At 43.0% G+C, this 19,985-nt stretch overlaps 1 protein-coding gene across 1 annotated transcript in view; it reads right to left on the bottom strand.

The window, feature by feature from the left end:
• The window catches only part of LOC137522536 (uncharacterized), a 728,649-nt gene that overhangs the window by 141,241 nt on the left and 567,423 nt on the right, over window positions 1-19,985 (bottom strand). The window contains exon 4 of the mRNA XM_068242619.1: window positions 5,287-5,489. Coding sequence (XP_068098720.1) covers window positions 5,287-5,489 — 203 coding nt within the window. The remainder of the gene's footprint in view (window positions 1-5,286; window positions 5,490-19,985) is intronic.

The raw sequence follows: 19,985 nt of genomic DNA, 5'->3' as shown, positions 1-19,985 counted from the left end.
TCATATCATGACTAAGTTGAAGTCCTTCACACTATATGAAACCTCATGTTGGTTCAATAAGGCAGGCAGCTCGGCGCACAATAAAATAAATTCATGGTGTTGAGTGCTTGACACAATAACAGGCTTTCATTAAATAGATCCATCAGGAAGTTTCAGACTAATTAATTTTGTGTTTATTCAGCTTTGGAACCCTTCCTTGTAAGGTTTCATTTACCATGGTGCTGCTTTGCACAAGCGAATTACTTGCATAGTGACTCAAAGGCATTTAACAATGTCTTTGATATTTTAAGTACTAACTTAGAGGGATGTTTAATTTCTTCCTCATAATGAAAGAAGCAGAAAAAAAAACCCTGATGAAACATTTGCTTTTTTTCCCTCTCCATGAAATCAGCAAAGAATGAGGAGAAAAATACAGAACATTTACTCTGCTTAATGGCACAAACATGCTTAACATGCAAAGACATGTACAGCTTGATGCCGCATAATCATGATACAGTAACAATCTGAACTTCTATTGCTTTTAAAATGAATCAAAGCCAAGAAAGAAGATCACTATGGCTCTGCCATGAACCTTTACCAAAGATTACTGATACTATTATTGTTTAATTACATTGTGCTGACATCTTCTGCAACACTTCACAGAGTACATAGTCATGTCACAGAGTGTCCTCAGAGAAGCTCACAATCTAATTCTACCATAGTCATAGTCTAATGGCTTACTACATTATTATTGTGTATTTACTACAGCACTGACATCCTCTACAGCACAGGTCCAAACCCTGTCCTCAAAGCCCACCAACAGTACATTTTGCAGAAAACCACAAACATGCACAGGTGGGGGTAATTAGTGTCTCAGCAGAGCATATTAACTACTTCTGTGGATTTCCACAAAATATGCACTGTTGGTGGGCTTTAAAGAAAACCTGAACTGAAAAGTAAAAGTCAAAATAAGCATACACAAGTCATACTTACCATCCATGTAGTCTACTCCTCAGTGTCTTTCTCCTATCCTGTGTCCTGTTTGTCCACTGTGATCAAGGGAATTTTCCGTCCTCCATTTTGAAAATGGCCATTACAGCTTTCTGGTCAGCACACAGTTAAACTGTAACATCACCCACTTGAGCCATAGGGAAACATGGACATTACCTGGTACATCAGTTTTCCTCTCAGCTATAACTGACAGCAACTGATATTTTACTGACATCAACTGATATATTTCAGATCTGACAAAATATTGTCAGAACTGGAAGGGATTTTTGTCAGAAGAAAATGGTGAGCTTCTGAGAGGAACTGATGGCAAGGTAACTATGTAATGTGCATTTGAAGTTGCCTCATGCGTTTATTTTAAATAGTTTTACTCAGTACAGGTTCTCTTTAAGGACAGGGTTGGGGAACACTGCTGTACAGCACTTTACAGAGTACATAGTCACATCACTAATGGCCCATACTCACGAGGGACTTTTGTCGCCTCAACACGCGGCGCGCGCGTGTTGCGGCGACAGGTCGCCCGTGAGTATGGGCCGTCGCACGCGCGCACACCCCGAACTGTCGCCCGCCGCTCTTGTCGCCATGCGATTGAAAGTTTCAATCGCATGGCGACAGTCGCCGCCGCACCTCCCCCGCAACTGTCGCTAGTCCGCGTGAGTACGCGGACTAGCGACAGCAACCTCCATAGAGGTGAATGAAGCTTCCGGCGGGGGGAGGAGGAACGTCGGCGACAGCTTCCGTCTCGCCGCTGGTCCCTCTTCCGCGTGTGTACGCGGAGGGACCTGGAGAGAAGCTGTCGCCGGCCTGTCGCTAGCACGCTCACGTGTGCTGGCGACAGGCCACTTCTGCAGCCCGTGAGTACGGGCCATAACTGTCCATCAGGGCAGCTACTGATATATTCCACACCATCAGCATAGTCCATTGTCCCTGCTATAGTCTAAGGTCAGTTGGAGGGGGCAGTTAACTTCTCAGTATGTTTTTAGGATGTGAGAGGAATTTGGGGTGCCTGGAAGGAACCAAAGCAGGGGAGAAGATACAAACTTCACGCAGAAAGGGTCCTAGATAGTGATGGCCTAGCATCACGATTTCATGTTCGCTAACGTTACTGCAAACATTTATGAATAGATCATCAGCAAACTTCTGAAACCTTCAGGCATCTTTGCAACCACAGTTTCTTTAAGAAATGTGTACAATGTGTACAAAAACCTGGACAGTGGCATGGCGGAGGTGGATCAAGGGAAAAATATTTTGAGGCTTTTGCTCATGCGCAAATGCCAAAAATCACACATATTTTCTAGATTTTTCAAATAAAGGTCTTTAGTATGGCTGATAATCACTCAGTGACACAAATGTTCAACAGTGACATTGAAGTGGCAAAATAGTGTACTGGTTTAGGGCTCTGCCTCTGACACAGGAAACCTGGGTTCAGATCTTGTTTTTTTCCTGTTCAGTAAGCCAGCACCTATTAAGCAGTGATGTCTCGAAACTTGAAATTTTTGCGAATTTCGCGAACCAGCGAACCACCATAGACTTCAGTGGGCAGGCAAATTATAAAACCGTACTGAAACCGGACTGTTTCTGGCCACAGAAGTGATGGAAAAGTTGTTTAAAGTGGCCTAACACCTGGGCCGTGTCATGCCGGAGGGGGATCCATGCCAAAAATCCTACGAAAAATTAAATAGCTGACCCAGAGTCGTGTTTTAATCTCTAAAGGGCAGAAATTACAGTACATTCCTAAATTTGTTGAATAAAGTACTTTAAAACGTCCGGCATGTGTAAATGTCGATCATGTAGTTTGAGGGTTAGGCCCAGTTCACACTGACAGACGAAACGCCACATTTACCGCACCGCAAACAACTGCAAAGAGCTTCAGTGATAACGTCAGGTGAGCGAAATATTGTTTTTACTAGTTGACACCTCCAGGATGTAAATGTTAGTCCTCTGGGTGGCAATCTTTGCGTAGTGGTGACAGTCGCCGTGCTTGTGCGCACATTTGCATGAGTGCACTGTTTTCCAGCCCCTATGATCAGGTTGAGGTAGTTCAATGAAGTTGTGGAGTGCCCATATCAGAGGAGGATGAGGCAAGGGTCCTAGCAGAAACGGTGAACTACTCGGGCCATCTCTAGTGTGCAACTACTTTATAAAAATGACTATACTGTTTATGAACAGCCAGTTCTGTACAAGTCCGTCATTTGTCCTGGATCCAAAAAAGCTGCAACAATGAATATACAGTTGAATTAGCAAATTAATAGCACATGTCTAATTATTGTTATACTATCCAGGCCTCCTTTGTTGTGCTAATCAACAGTGCACTTTTAAGACTGGTACTCACATCCAATTTTGTTTGGCCAGCGACTGGCCAATTCTACCACCTCCATATACTATGAGGGCCAACAGATTTTGAATACTGTGTAAGTAAACTCTCATACTACAGTGGATGTGTGTACCAAGCTTTAGATGCTAAAATTGTTGCCCATCCCTTATTGGAAGTAGCAGCTGTGTATATAAACTCCATAAAGCATAGTATGCAAAGAATACATCTGTAGTGCTCCTTCCTGCCCCCATCTTAGGCAACTGCCTGGTTTGCCTATGCCTAAAAACGACCTGTCACTCTGACAGCAATCACTTTGGAAATGCTGGTAATTATTTGAGAGACTTACTGCGATCTGCATTGTAGGCACACCGTTCCAGACCATTCATATCCCCTGCTTTGCTTACATTATAATTATTATTATTTATTGTATTTATAAAGTGCCAACATATTACGCAGCACTAGATTACATTAAGAGTGTTTGTGGCCACTACTAAATCACATAGAAAATGACTCTTTATTAATCAATAGAGCACATGTCAGATTTGGGGCAGCCACGTTTGTTGAGTGCAGAAGAGGTTCTGCTACATGTTTATGCATCTTAAATCCATTAGGCTGCTAGAAGGGTAACAGGCATTTCTGTCTGATTAAAAACAATAGTCTATTTTTTTTCCTTCTTGCAGTCTCTACTGATATCAGAGATTTTCCTCGCAAATTTCTATCAGGAAATGTTAACTTAGAATTGTTTTTATCCATAGCAAAAAGAAGTACATTGTAAGAGTAACAATATGATTTGGTTATGTTAATATGTATCCTGTTGATTCATATGAACTGTGATTTTTAGTGGTATGTTCCATCTTAAAGCAAACCTGAAGTGAGCTATATGAAAAAAAAAAGTTAGATATCAATGAAGAGGATCTGGATCCCATAAGTCAGCACTGGGCAAAGTTTAAAGAGAATCTGTACTCTAAAATTCTTACAATAAAAAGCATACCATTCTATTCCTTATGTTCTCCTGGGCCCCTCTGTGCTGTTTCTGCCACTCCCTGCTGCAATCCTGGCTTGTAATTGCCAGTTTTAGGCAGTGTTTACAAACAAAAGACACGGATGCTAACCAGAGTGTGATAGGCTGAGAACAGCTTACTGTGTGACTCATGCAGAGCTTGGAGAGGGTGTTTAAAGCTTCTGCCAATAACAAGCAGTGCTGCACATTCCACACATTCCAGCCTGAGCCCGACAGAGCCGACAGAGGAAAGAAGATAAGATTTATTACAGAGACAGTGCAACTAGAAAAGGCTGCAGTTAGACAGAGCACATTAGACCAGTTATAGGAACTTATAGGATAGAAGAAATAAGGCTCAAAATTTTGTTACAGAGTCTCTTTAAGTGGCCTGGGCCACCGACTGCGGACTGTGGGCCGCATTCCTGTGTTTTGAATCTCCCTCCCTTCCTGTAGAGTTGCAAGTGGGCAACAAGAGTGAGTTAACACTCACCTAATCTCCGCTTCCAGCGTTGGGTCTCCATGGTCACAGGGCGTCACGTTTTAACATTACCCTATTGTCCACTGTTCAAAATTGGTGCCTTTGGGACTCCTTGAAAGCTTCAGAAGCTTGTGCATTCCCAAGTGCTTCAGAAGACAGGAGCATCCATACCGCGTATCCGAGAGCCTAGACTCACATGCGTGCAGTTTGGGTCTGCTCGTCTTCAAATGTACTCGGAGACATGAGTACTTCCAAAGCCTGTCTGAGGAGGGCCAAAGATATATTTGACTTATACGGGTCAAATAATTTCACTGGGAGGACAGCGTGGGAATGAGGACACAGGGTGAAGGCTCTGTGGGATTGAGAGCCTTCCCTGTAAATTGGAAAGTATATAACTTTCCTATGCAGCTCACTTCAGAGTCACTTCAATGCACAAATAAACCAATTTATCATATGAAGGGAAAATAATAAGATACATGCAATGTTTTGCTTTTGTGAATTACTTACTTGATTATGAGAGTTTCTGCAATAACACCAGAGCATACAGCTACAACTTTGAACAGTTGACTAGGTGGTGGATCTGTCAGCGTTCTCAGGTGATGTACTAAGAAAGGAATCGTAGTTACTGCTGCCAATGTCAGAAATAAAACCAGTAGGCTCCTCCAGTGACACAGCAAAGACTTCCATACTGTTCCCTCCTGCAAATTGTACTAAAGGAAAGAGAAGCACATGGTTATATAAGACATTTCTGTAGACAAGTGAAATTAAAGCATACCTGAACTGATATGTGACATGTTAAGATAAACATGGCTACCTATAGTACCGTTTCTAATTAGAAAATTGCCTGATTTCCTTTTTTTCTGTATTTTTTAATCATTGCAAGGGTTAAAAAAAATTGCTATTCATGTAGCTAGAGATGTCCAATTGCAGCTGTTCTTAAAAGTAATTAAGATCCAAAACACTTGTATTTGGCTGAATAAACAAGCAGAAGGTGACTATTTTTGTTTGTGCTGCAGATAAATCAGATTTTACATCATGCTGCCATGGCTGCTGTTCACAGTTCACAACACAGACTTGCAGACTTGTACCTCCTAGGCCAGTGATCTGCAAACTTGGCTCTCCAGCTGTTAAGGAACTACAAGTCCCACAATGCATTTGCCTTTATGAATCATGACTGTGGCTTTCAGACTCCGGGAATGCATTGTGGGACTTGTAGTTCCTTAACAGCTGGAGAGCTAAGTTTGCAGATCACTGTCCTAGGCTGTTCTGCCAAGCTGCTTCTGCCAAGAATCTAGCATGTGTATAGTGTACCTGATGTATCAGCAAGAGATATGGCCAAGCCCATTGTTCTCCTCCTCACCCCTCCTACTCCATCATGCACCGCACAGTCAATCCACTGTCAACGCCCTCCATATGGCTAGTGCTTGTTCCAAGTGCTGTACAAACATGACTCCCGATCCCTGTGAGTGGCAGTAATTGGGCATGTGTACATTATAAGAAATACATAAAAATTGCATCTTTTTCTGGTATGGTTCCTAAGCACTGTTTTTGAATTACAAATGTTAGAAATCAAACACTAGAGGCCTCTTAAGGTACATCACCATGTTGCCTTTAATGTTTGGCCTCTATTTTTTATCATGTGACATTGACCCTCAAGGAAGAATAAACAGGAAGCAGAGCTCAGTGGTGGAGAGAAGACGTGTGAACAGGTGAGAGCTGGAAATCTGTGTGTAGTGTGTGGAGGGATTCGATCAGATAGATCAATCTCTGAAGTCTGTTGGGCAACATTGACCAGTGTATGGCCAACATAACAGTCTTTCTACCAAACCCCCACTAAAGCTGAAGGTGTTCTTTTTATTGCTGTTTTCTCTTTTGGTAACATTTCTTTTCAGTTGTTGTTATCTCCAGTTTCACCATTTTTCTTCCCTCCCCGTTTTCTGTGCCTATAATAAAACATCTGAGTCTACTAACTAGCAATCAGTGGAAAGGGGTAAAGCGGAATATGGAGAACTACTGGAATGGATGGATTGTGGAGCCTTGTATACTGTATATATATATATATACACACACACACACACACACACACACACACACACACACACACACACACACACACACACACACACACACACACACACACACACACACACACACACACACACACACACACACACACACACACACACACACACACACACACACACACACACACACACACACACACACAGTGGGATGTGAAAGTTTGGGCAACCTTTTTAATCCTCATTATTTTCCTGTATAATTCGTTGGTTGTTACAATAAAAAATGTCAGTTAAATATATCATATAGGAGACACACACTGATATTTGAGAAGTGAAATGAACTTTATTGGATTTACAGAAAGTGTGCAATAATTGTTTAAACAAAATTAGGCAGGTGCATAAATTTAGGCACCACAAAAAATAATTGAAATCAATATTTAGTAGATCCTCTTTTTGCAGAAATTACAGCCTCTGCGCAGCTTCAGCTTTGTCACTGATTCCTGGACATTGGTCCATAATCTGTTGATACTGAGTGGAACCTATGCATCCCTCAACTTTGACAAGATTCCCAGTCCCTGCACTGGCCACACAGTGCCACAGCATGATGGAACCACAACTGTAGGTAGCAGGTGTTTTTCTTGAAATGCTGTGTTGTTTTTCCTCCATGCATAACGCTCCTTGTTATGCCCAAATAACAAAATTTTAGTTTCTTCAGTCCACAGCACCTTATTCCAAAATGAAGCTGGCTTGTCCAAATGTGCTTTAGCATACCTCAAATGGCTCTGTTTTTGCTGTGGGTGGAGAAAAGGCCTCCTCTGCATACAGCATCTCCTTGTGTAAAGTGCACCAAATGGTTGAACGATGCACAGTGACTCCATCTGCAGCAAGATGTTGTTGTAGGTCTTTGGTGCTGGTCTGTGGGTTGAATCTGACTGTTCTCACCATTCGTCGCTTCTGTTTATCCAAGATTTTTCTTGGTCTGCCACTTCGAGCCTTAACTTGAACTGAGCCTGTGGTCTTTCATTTACTCAATATGTTCCTAACTGTGGAAACAGACAGCTGAAATCTCTGAGACAGCTTTCTGTATCCTTCCCCTAAACCATGATGGTGAACAATGTTTGTCTTCAGGTCAATTGAGAGTTGTTTTAAGACCCCCATGTTGCTACTCTTCAGAGAGGAGGGAAACCTACAATTGACCCCCTTAAAATAATCTTTCTTATAATTGGATTCACCTGTGTATGTAGGTCAGAGAACACTGAGCTTACCAAGCCAATTTGAGTTCCAATAATTAGTTCTAAAGGTTTTGGAATCAATAAAATGGCAACAGTGTCCAAATTTATGCACCTGCCTAATTTTATTTAAATAATTGTTGCACGCTTTCTGTAAATCCAATAAATTTCATTTCACCTCTCAAATAACACTGTGTGTGTCTCCTATATAATATATATTTAACTGACATTTTTTATCGTAACCAGTGTTGCTCGGATACCCCCCAATCAGGGATCCGCATGCGGCGGTGATTATTGGAGCCGCATCCGTATCAACCCGTGATCGGGTCCCGTATTTTTTTCCGCAACCGGCTCGACCCGTCTTTACCCGTGATCAGTATTCAAAAATCCGCAAAGTCGTGTCGTGGTCAGCCGTAACCCATAATGTTTAATGTGTATCGCCATGCCGCCATGCGTAGAAATGTACGTGTTAAAAAAACGAGATTGCGCATGCGCATGCATAGCAATAGGCCATGCGACTCACTAACTGCGCATGCGCATCTGTATCAGTAAGCCATGCGGATATAAAATCCGCATGTATGTATCGTATTGATCAATGCGTAACAGTGGGTACCCGTACTCAGTAACTGCGCATGCGTATCAGTAGGCCATGCGGACATAAAAATCCGCATGTAGCCTCCCCTCTATCACGGCCGCATTAAGGCCGTGATTACGGGTCTCGTGACCCGTCTTTTTGTACGCATGCCGTGATCCGGATTTGACACAATGTCGTGATCCATGCTGATCATGGCATCCGGGTCACGGCCTTTGTGATGCGGAAAAATGGCCGTGAATCACGCGTACCCGTGATCACGACCATCCGTGAGGGCACCACTGATCGTAACAACCAACGATTTATACAGGAAAATCATGACGATTAAGAACGTTGCCCAAACGTTCACATCCTACTGAATATATATATTTATATATATTTATATATATATATACAGAAGGGCTGCAGCACACAACAGGAAAGCAGTGACTGTATTTATATATTTCTTATGGAGACTGGGGTTCTCCAGTGCTGCGTGCATACTTTGCATAGTATTGCATATAATTTGGTTTGTGCTGCTCATCCCCTGGTATATATATATATATATATATTTGAAACTCCGGTAAGCTACATATACATTATATCATGGGAGGGAAGACAGAACAGAAAAACTTGACGTTATATACATCAAAATACACAATCGTTAGTTACCACTATAAATGAATGAAATACATTGAATTCTATAAACGGTTTGATCCCAGCAAACCTCTTCACTCAAACAAAAGTGTAAGTGAAAAAAAAATAATGGTCTAACTTCAGTGCAATTTTCTAGTTTTGCGAAGCAATGTCAGACAACTAGAATGAATGACTACTCAGTTCTAAGCTCTGGCTTCATAATATGGCTCATTTACTCATTTTATTACCAGCTCGGCACAGCCTCGCCTTGGTAGAACGCTCTTCAACGTCCGGCAGAACTTGCTAGCCTTTTGTTTTGATGCACGACACAAAAATAAATGTCTGTCTCACATGAATTCAATTAGACAGGAAAGCTACATTTAGGCTACCAGTTACAATTAAGTGAAATGTAGACCTCCCCAGGGGCAGGACGGCTGGGGGTTTCATCTAGCTAGACTACACACTCGCACACCTATAGAATGAAAGACAATAGGGAATCGGCAATTTTCCAAGCAAAAATAGAGGGCAAACACAATGGTATTTTTCCATTTCTACTCAAATGACAGCCTGGAGTTTCTGAATACATACTCCACAATGAGAGTTGATGACCACAAACGACTCAAGCCCTTCCTGTCCTCTTTATCACTAACTCCATTGTAGTTGCTGCGGATTGCTTCTCATGACCCCGGTGACTGGCTAGCTGTATTACATCTGGCAGGATCCTAATTTGTTTTCAATGTGGCATGACCAAAATATTGTAATTGGTATTCAATGCCAGGTTACCCGCAAAGTGGTGTAATACGGTTTTGATGAAATCTAGAAAATGTACTGATGGGCAGCGTTTCAAAAGATTTGCAGATTGTGCCAGTGTCTCTATTTACTTGATAAAAACCGACGTAGAAAGAGCGAGAGAGCGATAGAGGCCTGGGGGCCGACGCATGGCAGCAACTAAAAGCATTAATTCATATACAGTTCCCCCCGATGCTTTCTGAGGGCCGCGAAACATCGGAACACAACCACCACCGTCCAAAATCATATTAACACCCAGTCAAAATAGCCAGAGCAACCCATCTGTTCAGAAATATTGCTAAATTCTCTTTAAGCTGTTACACTGCAACGCTGTTTAATGGCATGATTTCTTCATTATGCTGTTGCTCTTCCATTGCTGTATAACCTTCTAAAGTCATTATTTTTAAATGCCAATAATAGCTTCCTTTAATGACATGCCGGTGAAGAATATGAATACTCTGCCAGTGGTCAAAGCCTATATTCATTTGTGATGGGAAGAGAAATAGATAAAGCAATTTCAATTTAAGGCGTAACTCTGGAAACAGAAATGGAAAAGTACAGTTTTCATTTTGAATAGGTTGCAATCCAATGACCTGTTATTAGACGTAATTGTTTTGCACTTAGTCGGAAAGTACTGTACACAAGGCTCGTGTTATGTTATCTGACCCAGTGAATGTTGTCGTAGTATGGATACAGAGGCGCCAGAAGGATAAAAAGATATAAAACATTTAAAAATGAGGAGGTAGTGGTGGCAGGGCCGGGCCGAGGCAGAGGCGAGAGAGGCTCCAGCCTCAGGGTGCAGTGTAGGAGGGGGCGCACAACTCACTCAGCTTCGCTCCCCTATTGTGTTTGAAGCAGAGAAAAATATGAAAAAGGGAGACATAGCAGTGACTGCAAGCCAGATAACTAGAGATTAAAGAAAACCTGAACTGAAAATTAAAAGTCAAAATAAGCATACACAAGTCATACTTACCTTCCATGTAGTCTACTCCTCGGTGTCTTTCTCCTCTCCTATGTCCTGTTTGTTCACTGTGATCAAGGGAATTTTCCATCCTCCATTTTGAAAATGGCCATTACCCATAACAGCTTTCTGGTCAGCACACAGTTAAACTGTAACATTGCCCACTTGAGCCATAGGGAAACATGGACATTACCTGGTACATCAGTTTTCCTCTCAGCTATAACTGACAGCAACTGATATTTTACTGGCAGCAACTGATATATTTCAGATCTGACAAAATGTTGTCAGAACTGGAAGGGATTATTGTCAGAAGAAAATGGAGAGCTTCTGAGAGGGACTGATGGCAATGTAACTATGTAATGTTCATTTGAAGTTACCTCATGTGTTTATTTTAAATATTTTTTACTCAGTACAGGTTCTCTTTAAGGTGATGGTGGGCCCTTGAGTGCCTCCTAGTCTAATAGCAATCAGTGTGTGACTGCTGAGGTAGGAGGGATGGAGGGGCGCACTTTGATGTCTCAGTCTTGGGTGCTGGAGGACCTTGTTCTGGCTCTGAGTGGTGGACTTACCTCCTCAGGGCAGACACAAGAAAATGCCAATGAATTTTCAGCAAAACAATTTATTTACATACGCCAGTAAAATACAAAGCATTTCACCGGAGTGACCCGCTTCCTCAGGCAATAAGATGGAGCATATACAAAACAGGTCTTGTACTATGCCAAGCGCCTCTGTCTCTGTCCGTGAATGTTGTGGGCAGCTAGAGCCGAAACTGGCCCAAACGGCGCAGGGGAATTTGGCCGGGACTTGTGCAGAAGCAGGGTAAGCCATTTTTTTGGCAGCTGGGCAAGCGGTTCGGAGGAGGTTTGAAGGCTTCATGGAGGGCAAAGTCTAGGGTGCCAGAACACCTCTGTCTACAGGCTCCTGTGATGTAAATCACAGCCTGATGTTCACTATAACCAAATGGGACTTTCAAAGTACATTTAAAAAAAAGCATAAGGGGTAACTTTTTTCCCGGTCACAATGCATCACATTAGTGGTAACAGCAATGTGTAATTTCTATGAGAAAGTCTACATCACAGAAAGTCTTCAATTGCAACTTGCAAGAGTTCTGTATAGTGGATCTAAACAAAGAATTTGAAGTTACACAAAGACATTTACTAGTTATATTTTTATTAACACAGTTACAATGCATTTAAAGGTATTTTCACTATGCATGTGAAAGGCAGTAGTCTTTCATCCAGATGGCATTTTCTAGAGCACTAGAAAGCAACCTTGAGGTACACAGCATACTTGGAAATCCACTTAAATTGTATTTTTTTCATATCTGCCATACTGAATGATCAGTCCAGTAAATGCTTCAAAAAATCATATTGAACTGTCTATGAAAAAATAAAGCTAAGAAAAGCTGTCCTCACAGTCGCAACACAGTTAGAGAGGAACTGTAACCCAGGATTAAACTTAATCCCAATCCCAATCTTGATCTCTCTTTTATTTTTTAACTTCTCACTCTTCAGTATATTGATCTATATTTTTCCCCTTTTCATTAAAGTTCCTCTTTAAAGTGAACCAGAGACAAAGCACCCTCAGGTATTTACCACATATATGGGAACATTAGAGCAACACCTACCCTGCTCTCTGTTTCATTCTTAACTGCTCATCTGCTTATTATCAGCCCTGATAAAATCCCAGACTGAGCATTCAGTCTGGATTTGCTCAGGAATCATTATAGCTGAGTCTGTCTTCTTTGATGTCTTCCCAAGCCCAAGACTGCCCCCTTCTGGCTCTGCTATAATGACTCAGCTATAATGATTCCTGAGCAAAGCCAGACTGAATGCTCAGTCAGGAATTTTATCAGGGCTGATAACTAGAGATTGCCCGGAACAGTTCGCCGGCGAACGGTTCCAGGCGAACGTCTGGGGTTTCGCGGAGAAACGCAAACTTTACCGGAAGTTCGGTTCGCCCCCATAGTGCACCATTAGGGTCAACTTTGACCCTCCACATCATAGTCAGCAGGCACATTGTAGCCAATCAGGCTACACTCCCTCCTGGAGCCACTTCCCCCCTTATAAAAGGCAGGCATCACCGGCCATTTTACTCACTCGTGTGCCTGCAGTAAATAGAGAAGGGACAGCTGCGGCAGACTCTCTCATAGGGAAAGATTAGTTAGGCTCTTGTAGGCTTCTTAGCGTGCTCCTTGCTGATTCTTATTGCTAAAATAGCACCCCACAACAGCTCTTTTGAGAGTTAATCTTATTCTTGTGATCTATTTTTTTTTCTGTGTGTCCCACTGACACTTGTGTTGCATAGACAGCCTTGATAATTCATACTGTGTGTGCCACTGCCAGGCCCAGCACATTCAGTGACTACCTGTGTGTGTGACAGGTGCACATTACCCATCACTGCGTATACCTACCTGTTGTTCACTGTGCACCCACCCACCTACGTGAGCGCACGCAGTGTCATTGTGCCTGTCCGCTACCTGTCTGTGTGTGACAGGTGCACATTGTAATACCCATTACTTACTGCATATACCTACCTACCTGTTGTTCACAGTGCACCCACCTACCTACATGAGCTGAGCGCACACAGTGTCACTGTGCCTGTTCGCTACCAGTCTGTGTGTGACAGGTGCACATTGTAATACCCATTACTGCATATACCTACCTTTTGTGTTTAGTGCACCCACCTACCTACGTGAGTGCACGCAGTGTGATATACCAGCCTGTGCATACCTGTTAACTGCACCTGTGTGTCTGCACATTGTATTAGTCAAGTCAGTGCATACCTTTCACTTCATTCCCCCCAATATGGACAAAACAAAAGGCAGGCCACCTGGCAGGTCTGTTCGAGGTCGCGCTGTTGTGATTTTGTGCAGCCATTGACCAAAGTACAGTGTTCAGAAGAAGGCACGTGCCATCAACCCCCAATAATGTCAGGATGTAGTTGACTATTAAACACAGAATACCTCATCTTTCTCAGCTTCCGCACGGAAGCGTGACATATCTTCCTCCTCCTGCTCTGATTCTGGCACCCCACTTAACACTCAGTCAGCCGCCACCACAAAAGTGCCATCACCCCAGGGCTCAGCGGTGTGGAAATTTTTTTGTGTGTCTGCCTCAGATGAGAGCAATGCCATCTGTACTCTCTGCCACCAAAAATTGAGCCGTGGAAAGACCAAGACCCATGTAGGGACAACTACCTTACGAAGGCACATGATTACAAAGCACAAACTGCAATGGGATGACCACCTGAGGAAAAGCAGCACACAAAAGCAAAGCCACCCACCGCATTAAAAGATAACAGGCTAAATTTTTTTCTCAAAAAAAGACGATACCTAAACTGTACCATGACATTGAAAGGCAAGTGGTGACATCTCTGGCACACAGCATTGGGTCAAGGGTCCATCTGACCACGGATACCTGGTCTGCAAAGCACGCTCAGGCCTGCCCGAAGACTAAGTCAGTCCCCACACACAGCATCTCTGCCTGCACGCCGTGTGTGACTGCCTGCCCCAAGACTAAGTCAGTCCCCACACAGCATCTCTGCCCGTAGGCCGGTTGATTGCCTTCTCCGCCACCACCAACTGGGTCCAGGACTCCAGGCGGATTCCTGAATTTTTAAGGCCACTGCTAGCAGCAGCCGCTATAATAGTTTTTATGGTGTGTGTATATGCCTGCCTAATTTTTCTGGCTGCACTGCAGCTGCAACAACAAAACAAAAGGCATGTACATGTGCCAATTCCCCTTCATGATCATTACCTTGCCGCGGTGATAGGGCTTGCGTATCACAATGAAGCAATGACCGACGGCTATATGAATGTGTCGGAGAGGGGGGGTGCACACCCAAGATAATAAGGTCGTTGCTTCATTGTGGACATACCAAATTTGATCAGCTGGACAGTCACTGTCCTGTCATTCAGCTACCTCAGCCCGACGACCATATGGGCTTGAAAACCGCCACGGCCTGCACTCTCGCCATGGTGCGCACCAGTCCAGCTCGGCCGTCACAACACAAACAGCTGTTACACAGTGAGTTTGGTGTGTCAGTGTGAAGCAGTACTCTAATTACACTCCCTGATTGATGTATACACATGCAAGATGTTTTAAAGCACTTTAGCATTTAATGTGATTTCTGCCCTTAAAACGCTGCTTTGCGTCAAATCCAGATTTTTTTCCCTGGACTTTTGGTGTCTATCCCACTCCTCCATGCCCCCCTCCAGATGTTAGACCTCTTGAAACATCTTTTCCATCACTTTTGTGGCCAGCATAAGTGTTTCTATTTTTCAAAGTTCGCCTCCCCATTGAAGTCTATTGCGGGTTGCGGAAGTTTGCGCAAACCGAACTTTTGGCGGAAGTTCGCGAACCAAAAATTGGAGGTTCGGGCCATCTCTACTGGTAACAAGCAGGCTGAGCAGTTAAGGATGAAACAGAGAGCAGGATACGTGTTTTCTCTAATGTTCCCACTGATATATATGGTAAAATACATGAGGGTGCTTTGTCTCTGGTTCACTTTAACTGAATAAGGGCCCAGGAATATGTAATAGTATTGTTCTTCTTCTGTTGTCAGCCAACAGCCACCAGAACTACAAGCTAGCATACGTAATTGTCTACCAAGTAAGCCCTTCAGAGACACTGTCTAGAAAAACCTTCCTTGCGTTCTGGGAAATCTCTGGGGAGCAAAAATATCAGCTGCTAATAGTCACTGCTGGGGATTGTGGGTAGTCCTGTGGCCAACAGCTAGTTTGTGCATGAGGCAATTTCAGTTGATCCTTATCTTTCTGCTGCTAGGAGTGGATAGCAAACCTAGAATGTTGTCATTAGATTATTTGAGATATTTTAAGTTATCTACAAATTTTGTTTTTTTAAAAGCTTTATTTAACATGCTGGATAATGACTAGCTTGTGGCCTATGGGCACTAGCTTAATGTGGCCACACACTGTTTGTTTTGACTGATTTTCCTGTTGATATCTACCAGCAGGTTTTGTCACTCTGTATGAATCTGCTAGAAATCGATGCACAAACGATGCCTGATTCATCGATTTTCAATGGATTGCGCCATACAGAAAATATTTCTTGAATGGTGGTGGGTCAGGAGTGTGCTGGTAGCGGAGTTAGATTCCAGGACGAACGACACTGTTTTGGCAGCAGAGCTTACACTCACCTGTTCGGGGGCACTCCTCCCTGTCTCTTTAACCCTGGGATGCCTGTATCCCGTAACAAATGCTAGAGGCCAAACACCAGAGGCCTAGTCATTTAAGTGGTAAGCGTTTCCACAAACGCAAACAACACTTGCAGATTAGGCTAGATGGATCAGAGAATGACCTCTCATTGGTGGAGATCTCCAATCTGTCTGGCTGTGGGTGCTTGGCTTTATGCTGGGGATACACGGTATGTTTCTGTATCGTGTATCGACCAGCTGATCCGGCCAGCTGATAATATTCAACTGGCCCGATCAAGCCATTCGACCCGCGCCCGCTCGATTCCTGCCGGCGGACAATGGCAGAGAATCGAGCGGCTGATAAGGACCGCCGGCGGGGACGAGCAGGAATCTATCCGCGCGCACGCGCGGACGAGCGGGGATGCGGCGGGGGTCGATCCGGCGGCTAATCGGCCGCCGGATCGACCCATGTATGCCCAGCATTAGACAAGCTATGCTTTCATTGCTATCTTCCTATAGTGAGGAAGATTTCTTCTGACATCAACCCCCACATGAGGGCTGATAGTAAAAATAAAATACCTTAATAAGGTCTCAGGCAGAAACAGAAACCTAACAAAGGCCCTAACTCATTATCAAAAGAACCTATAACTTCGAAAACTAAAAAGCTTTGACTGCAGTTTTAATGTGCTGATCTTAAAACATATAGCCATAGGTATATAATTATCTAGCCTGAATGTAATCAAGAACAGGCTTGAAATTCTAGCATATCTCTGCCAGCCTTACTTATTTAATTGTTTGGGTGTTCACATTCACTCTAACAAGCATTTTCAATTGCCCTTGAAACGCTGTCAGCCTAGCAACCTCCTTACACTAATAGTTAAGATGGTTAGTGGTATTTTAGGCTATTAAGTACATCCAATTTACAAACCCACATATTGTTCATTAAGACACAGTTCTTAACCCAGATCAGGTCATGCTTTGAGTATTTCCTTGTGAAAAAAATATGCAGGATAATTGTTCACTTGGTAATTGGTTTTTCTGTCTAATTTCATGAAGAAATGCCTTATACTTTAATAGAAAATTGGATGTTAGTGTTTCATACTAGTTGAGTTTAAGTTGAACTCCTGGCGCTGGCTTCAAATCTTAAATAAGCTTTGTGTAGGAAGTGCAAATAAACTCTGGGTTTTGAAAGACTGCTTTTGATTATATAAAAGAGACAAAAATGATGGCCGTACCTGGTGATGTAAATGTTGAGATGAAAAAAACTACACACCTTAATCCAGCGGTTGCTGGTGCAAGATCTTCGGCAATCGTAATCCACAGAAGAGAAGCATGGATTCGCACACAGACTTATGCAGGAACAATGAAACCTTTATTGTCCCATCACACATGTACAATAATCTGACCGTATGCTTACGATCATTTCAGGGGCCAGAGAGGTCCCCTTTGTCAAAGCTAATGTATGTCTGTCCTAGCCTCTTTGGCCCCGAAACGATCGCAAGCATACGGTCAGATTATTGTATGCGTGTGATGGGACAATAAAGGTTTTACTGTTCCTGCATAAGTCTGTCTGCGGATCCATACTTCTCTGCTGTGGAGTACCTGGTGATGCGCCTCCTTTATTGCTCCGGTACTTGAGAGAAAAAATCCCAACTTCCTTATAGCAGACCCAAACCAAACATTTTTTTAAATTAAAAATATTTAGTTGCACCACTCTGACACATACAAAGATAAATAAACACTCCTTCAAGCCTATGAGCATTTCAGTGCATGCTTTTCACCCTCCTCTTTGCATAACTAGGGTTATACTGGTGGCAGCCATTAGCAATTCCTCCATTGCCGGACACCACCTACTCCACCAGTTTGGCGGATTTTGTCCTGGCAATTTGAAAGGAAGGGAGGGGTTCCTCCAATAAATATAAAATATTTTATATTTGTCACCATGCAGCTGAAAAAAGGCTGCTATTTATTATTATAATTTAGAAAATAGAATTTATTTCTGAAATCTTGTATTTTTAATTTGGGTCCACTTTAAGTGAGCTGCACATACATGTTGGAATGGTCTAATGCTGGGAATACACGGGTCGATCCGGCGGCCGATTAGCCGCCGGATCGAACCCCGATGCGTCCCACTCCCCACCGCATCCCCGCTCGGTGCTCCTTATCAGCTGCTCGATTCCCTGCCATTGTCCGCCGGCTGGGATCGAGTGGGCGGGGGTCAAGCAGCGTGATCGGACCAGCTGAATATTATCAGCTGGCTGGATCAGCTGCTCGATACATGGTACAGAAACGTAACGTGTATCCCCAGCATTAGACAGAGTGAACGATAGGAAATGCCTAGGGTGGGAATCCAATGTTGCCTGAATTGCTTTAGCCTGAACAATTTCCAAGAGCATTGTTCTCATACTCACCCCACCCGCTAGAAGCTGCTCCATTGTGCACCACACAAAACCGCTCCATAGTAACAGGCATGTCGCTAGCCTGAGGCCGCTTTTACACTGCAAACCAGTGCCAGTGTAAATGCCAAAAACAGCCTTCTGGGATTTCTGCATTAATACGCGGTAATTCCCCTTATGGCTGAAAGCCAAACAGGAAGGGAGGCTCTCTATCGCTCACATCCTTGGCCAAAATAAGAATTATGCGGAAGTGTATTAACAAAATACACTCCCGCGCATGCACGCCACCACGAATGTTTAAAAAAAACCTGCGTCGCCATAGACTTACATGACTTCTGGTCTGCCGCACGTCAGACATATTGAATAGTAATGTGTTGATGCTTTCACATCAGATGTGATACTTCTGGCGCATCGCATCCAGTGTGAAAGTCACACCTAGTGTCACCAGGTGGTAAAAACGTCACCCTGTGTTTAAAACATCCCACTGTGAAAGGGATCTTAAAGAGACTCTGTAACAAATTTTTCAGCCTTAGTTCTTCTATCCTATAAGTTCCTATGCCTGTTCTAATCTGCTCTGGCTTACTGCAGTCTTTCCTAACTGCACTGTCTCTGTAATAAATCAATGTATCTTTCCTCTGTCCTGTTTGTCGGGCTAAGGCTTGATTGTGTGGAATGTGCAGGGCTGCTTGTGATTGGTAGAAGTGATACACACCCTCTGCAGGCCCCCTGCACACTCTGAATGACTCACACACTATGCTTAGCTGAGCCTATTAGAAGCTGGTTAGTTTGTTTGTAAACACTGCCTAAAACTGTTAATTACAAGCCAGGATTGCAGCAGAGAGTGTCAGAAACAGCACAGAGGGGCACAGGAGAAAATAATGAATAGAATGGTATGCTTTTTATTGTAAGAATACTAGAGTACAGATTCTCTTTAAGGTTAGTGAGAGAGAAGGAGGTCCCCCAATAAGATGGTGTTTATTTCAAAATTGTTGAAGGGTAGGAGGGATAGCTCTTATGATTAAGATAGACAATTTTAGAAAAACTTAGACTCTCTTTGACAGGAGCTCTTAGTTGCAGAGTTTGTTGCAGAGTTTTGTTTTCTTTATCTTATTCATAGAAGCTATCCCTCGGAATCAGAATAATTTATTACCTGCTACCTTCAGACAATTTTAAAATAAATTGACACCTTCTTATTGGGGTGCTTCCTCCACTCTCAGTTACTCCCCAAAGCCCCCCACTTTTTTTTTGGGGGGGGGGGATATGTTTTAAGTTCCCCTGGAGCTCCTAACCAACCTAAAAACCCTTGTGAGGATGGGTTTGTTTTGCATTGAAAAGTGCATAAACAGGATGTTTTAAAACATCTATTTTGCATTATCTAATTAAGTAAGTTTTCATCATTTCACAATTAAAAAGTACTAAAAGTAGTAGAAAAAGTACTATTAAAAT

Source organism: Hyperolius riggenbachi, chromosome 6 (assembly GCF_040937935.1).
Source record: "Hyperolius riggenbachi isolate aHypRig1 chromosome 6, aHypRig1.pri, whole genome shotgun sequence".
In the NCBI taxonomy this organism is placed as follows: Eukaryota; Metazoa; Chordata; class Amphibia; order Anura; family Hyperoliidae; genus Hyperolius; species Hyperolius riggenbachi.
This window is presented reverse-complemented; position numbering and strand designations above follow the sequence as displayed.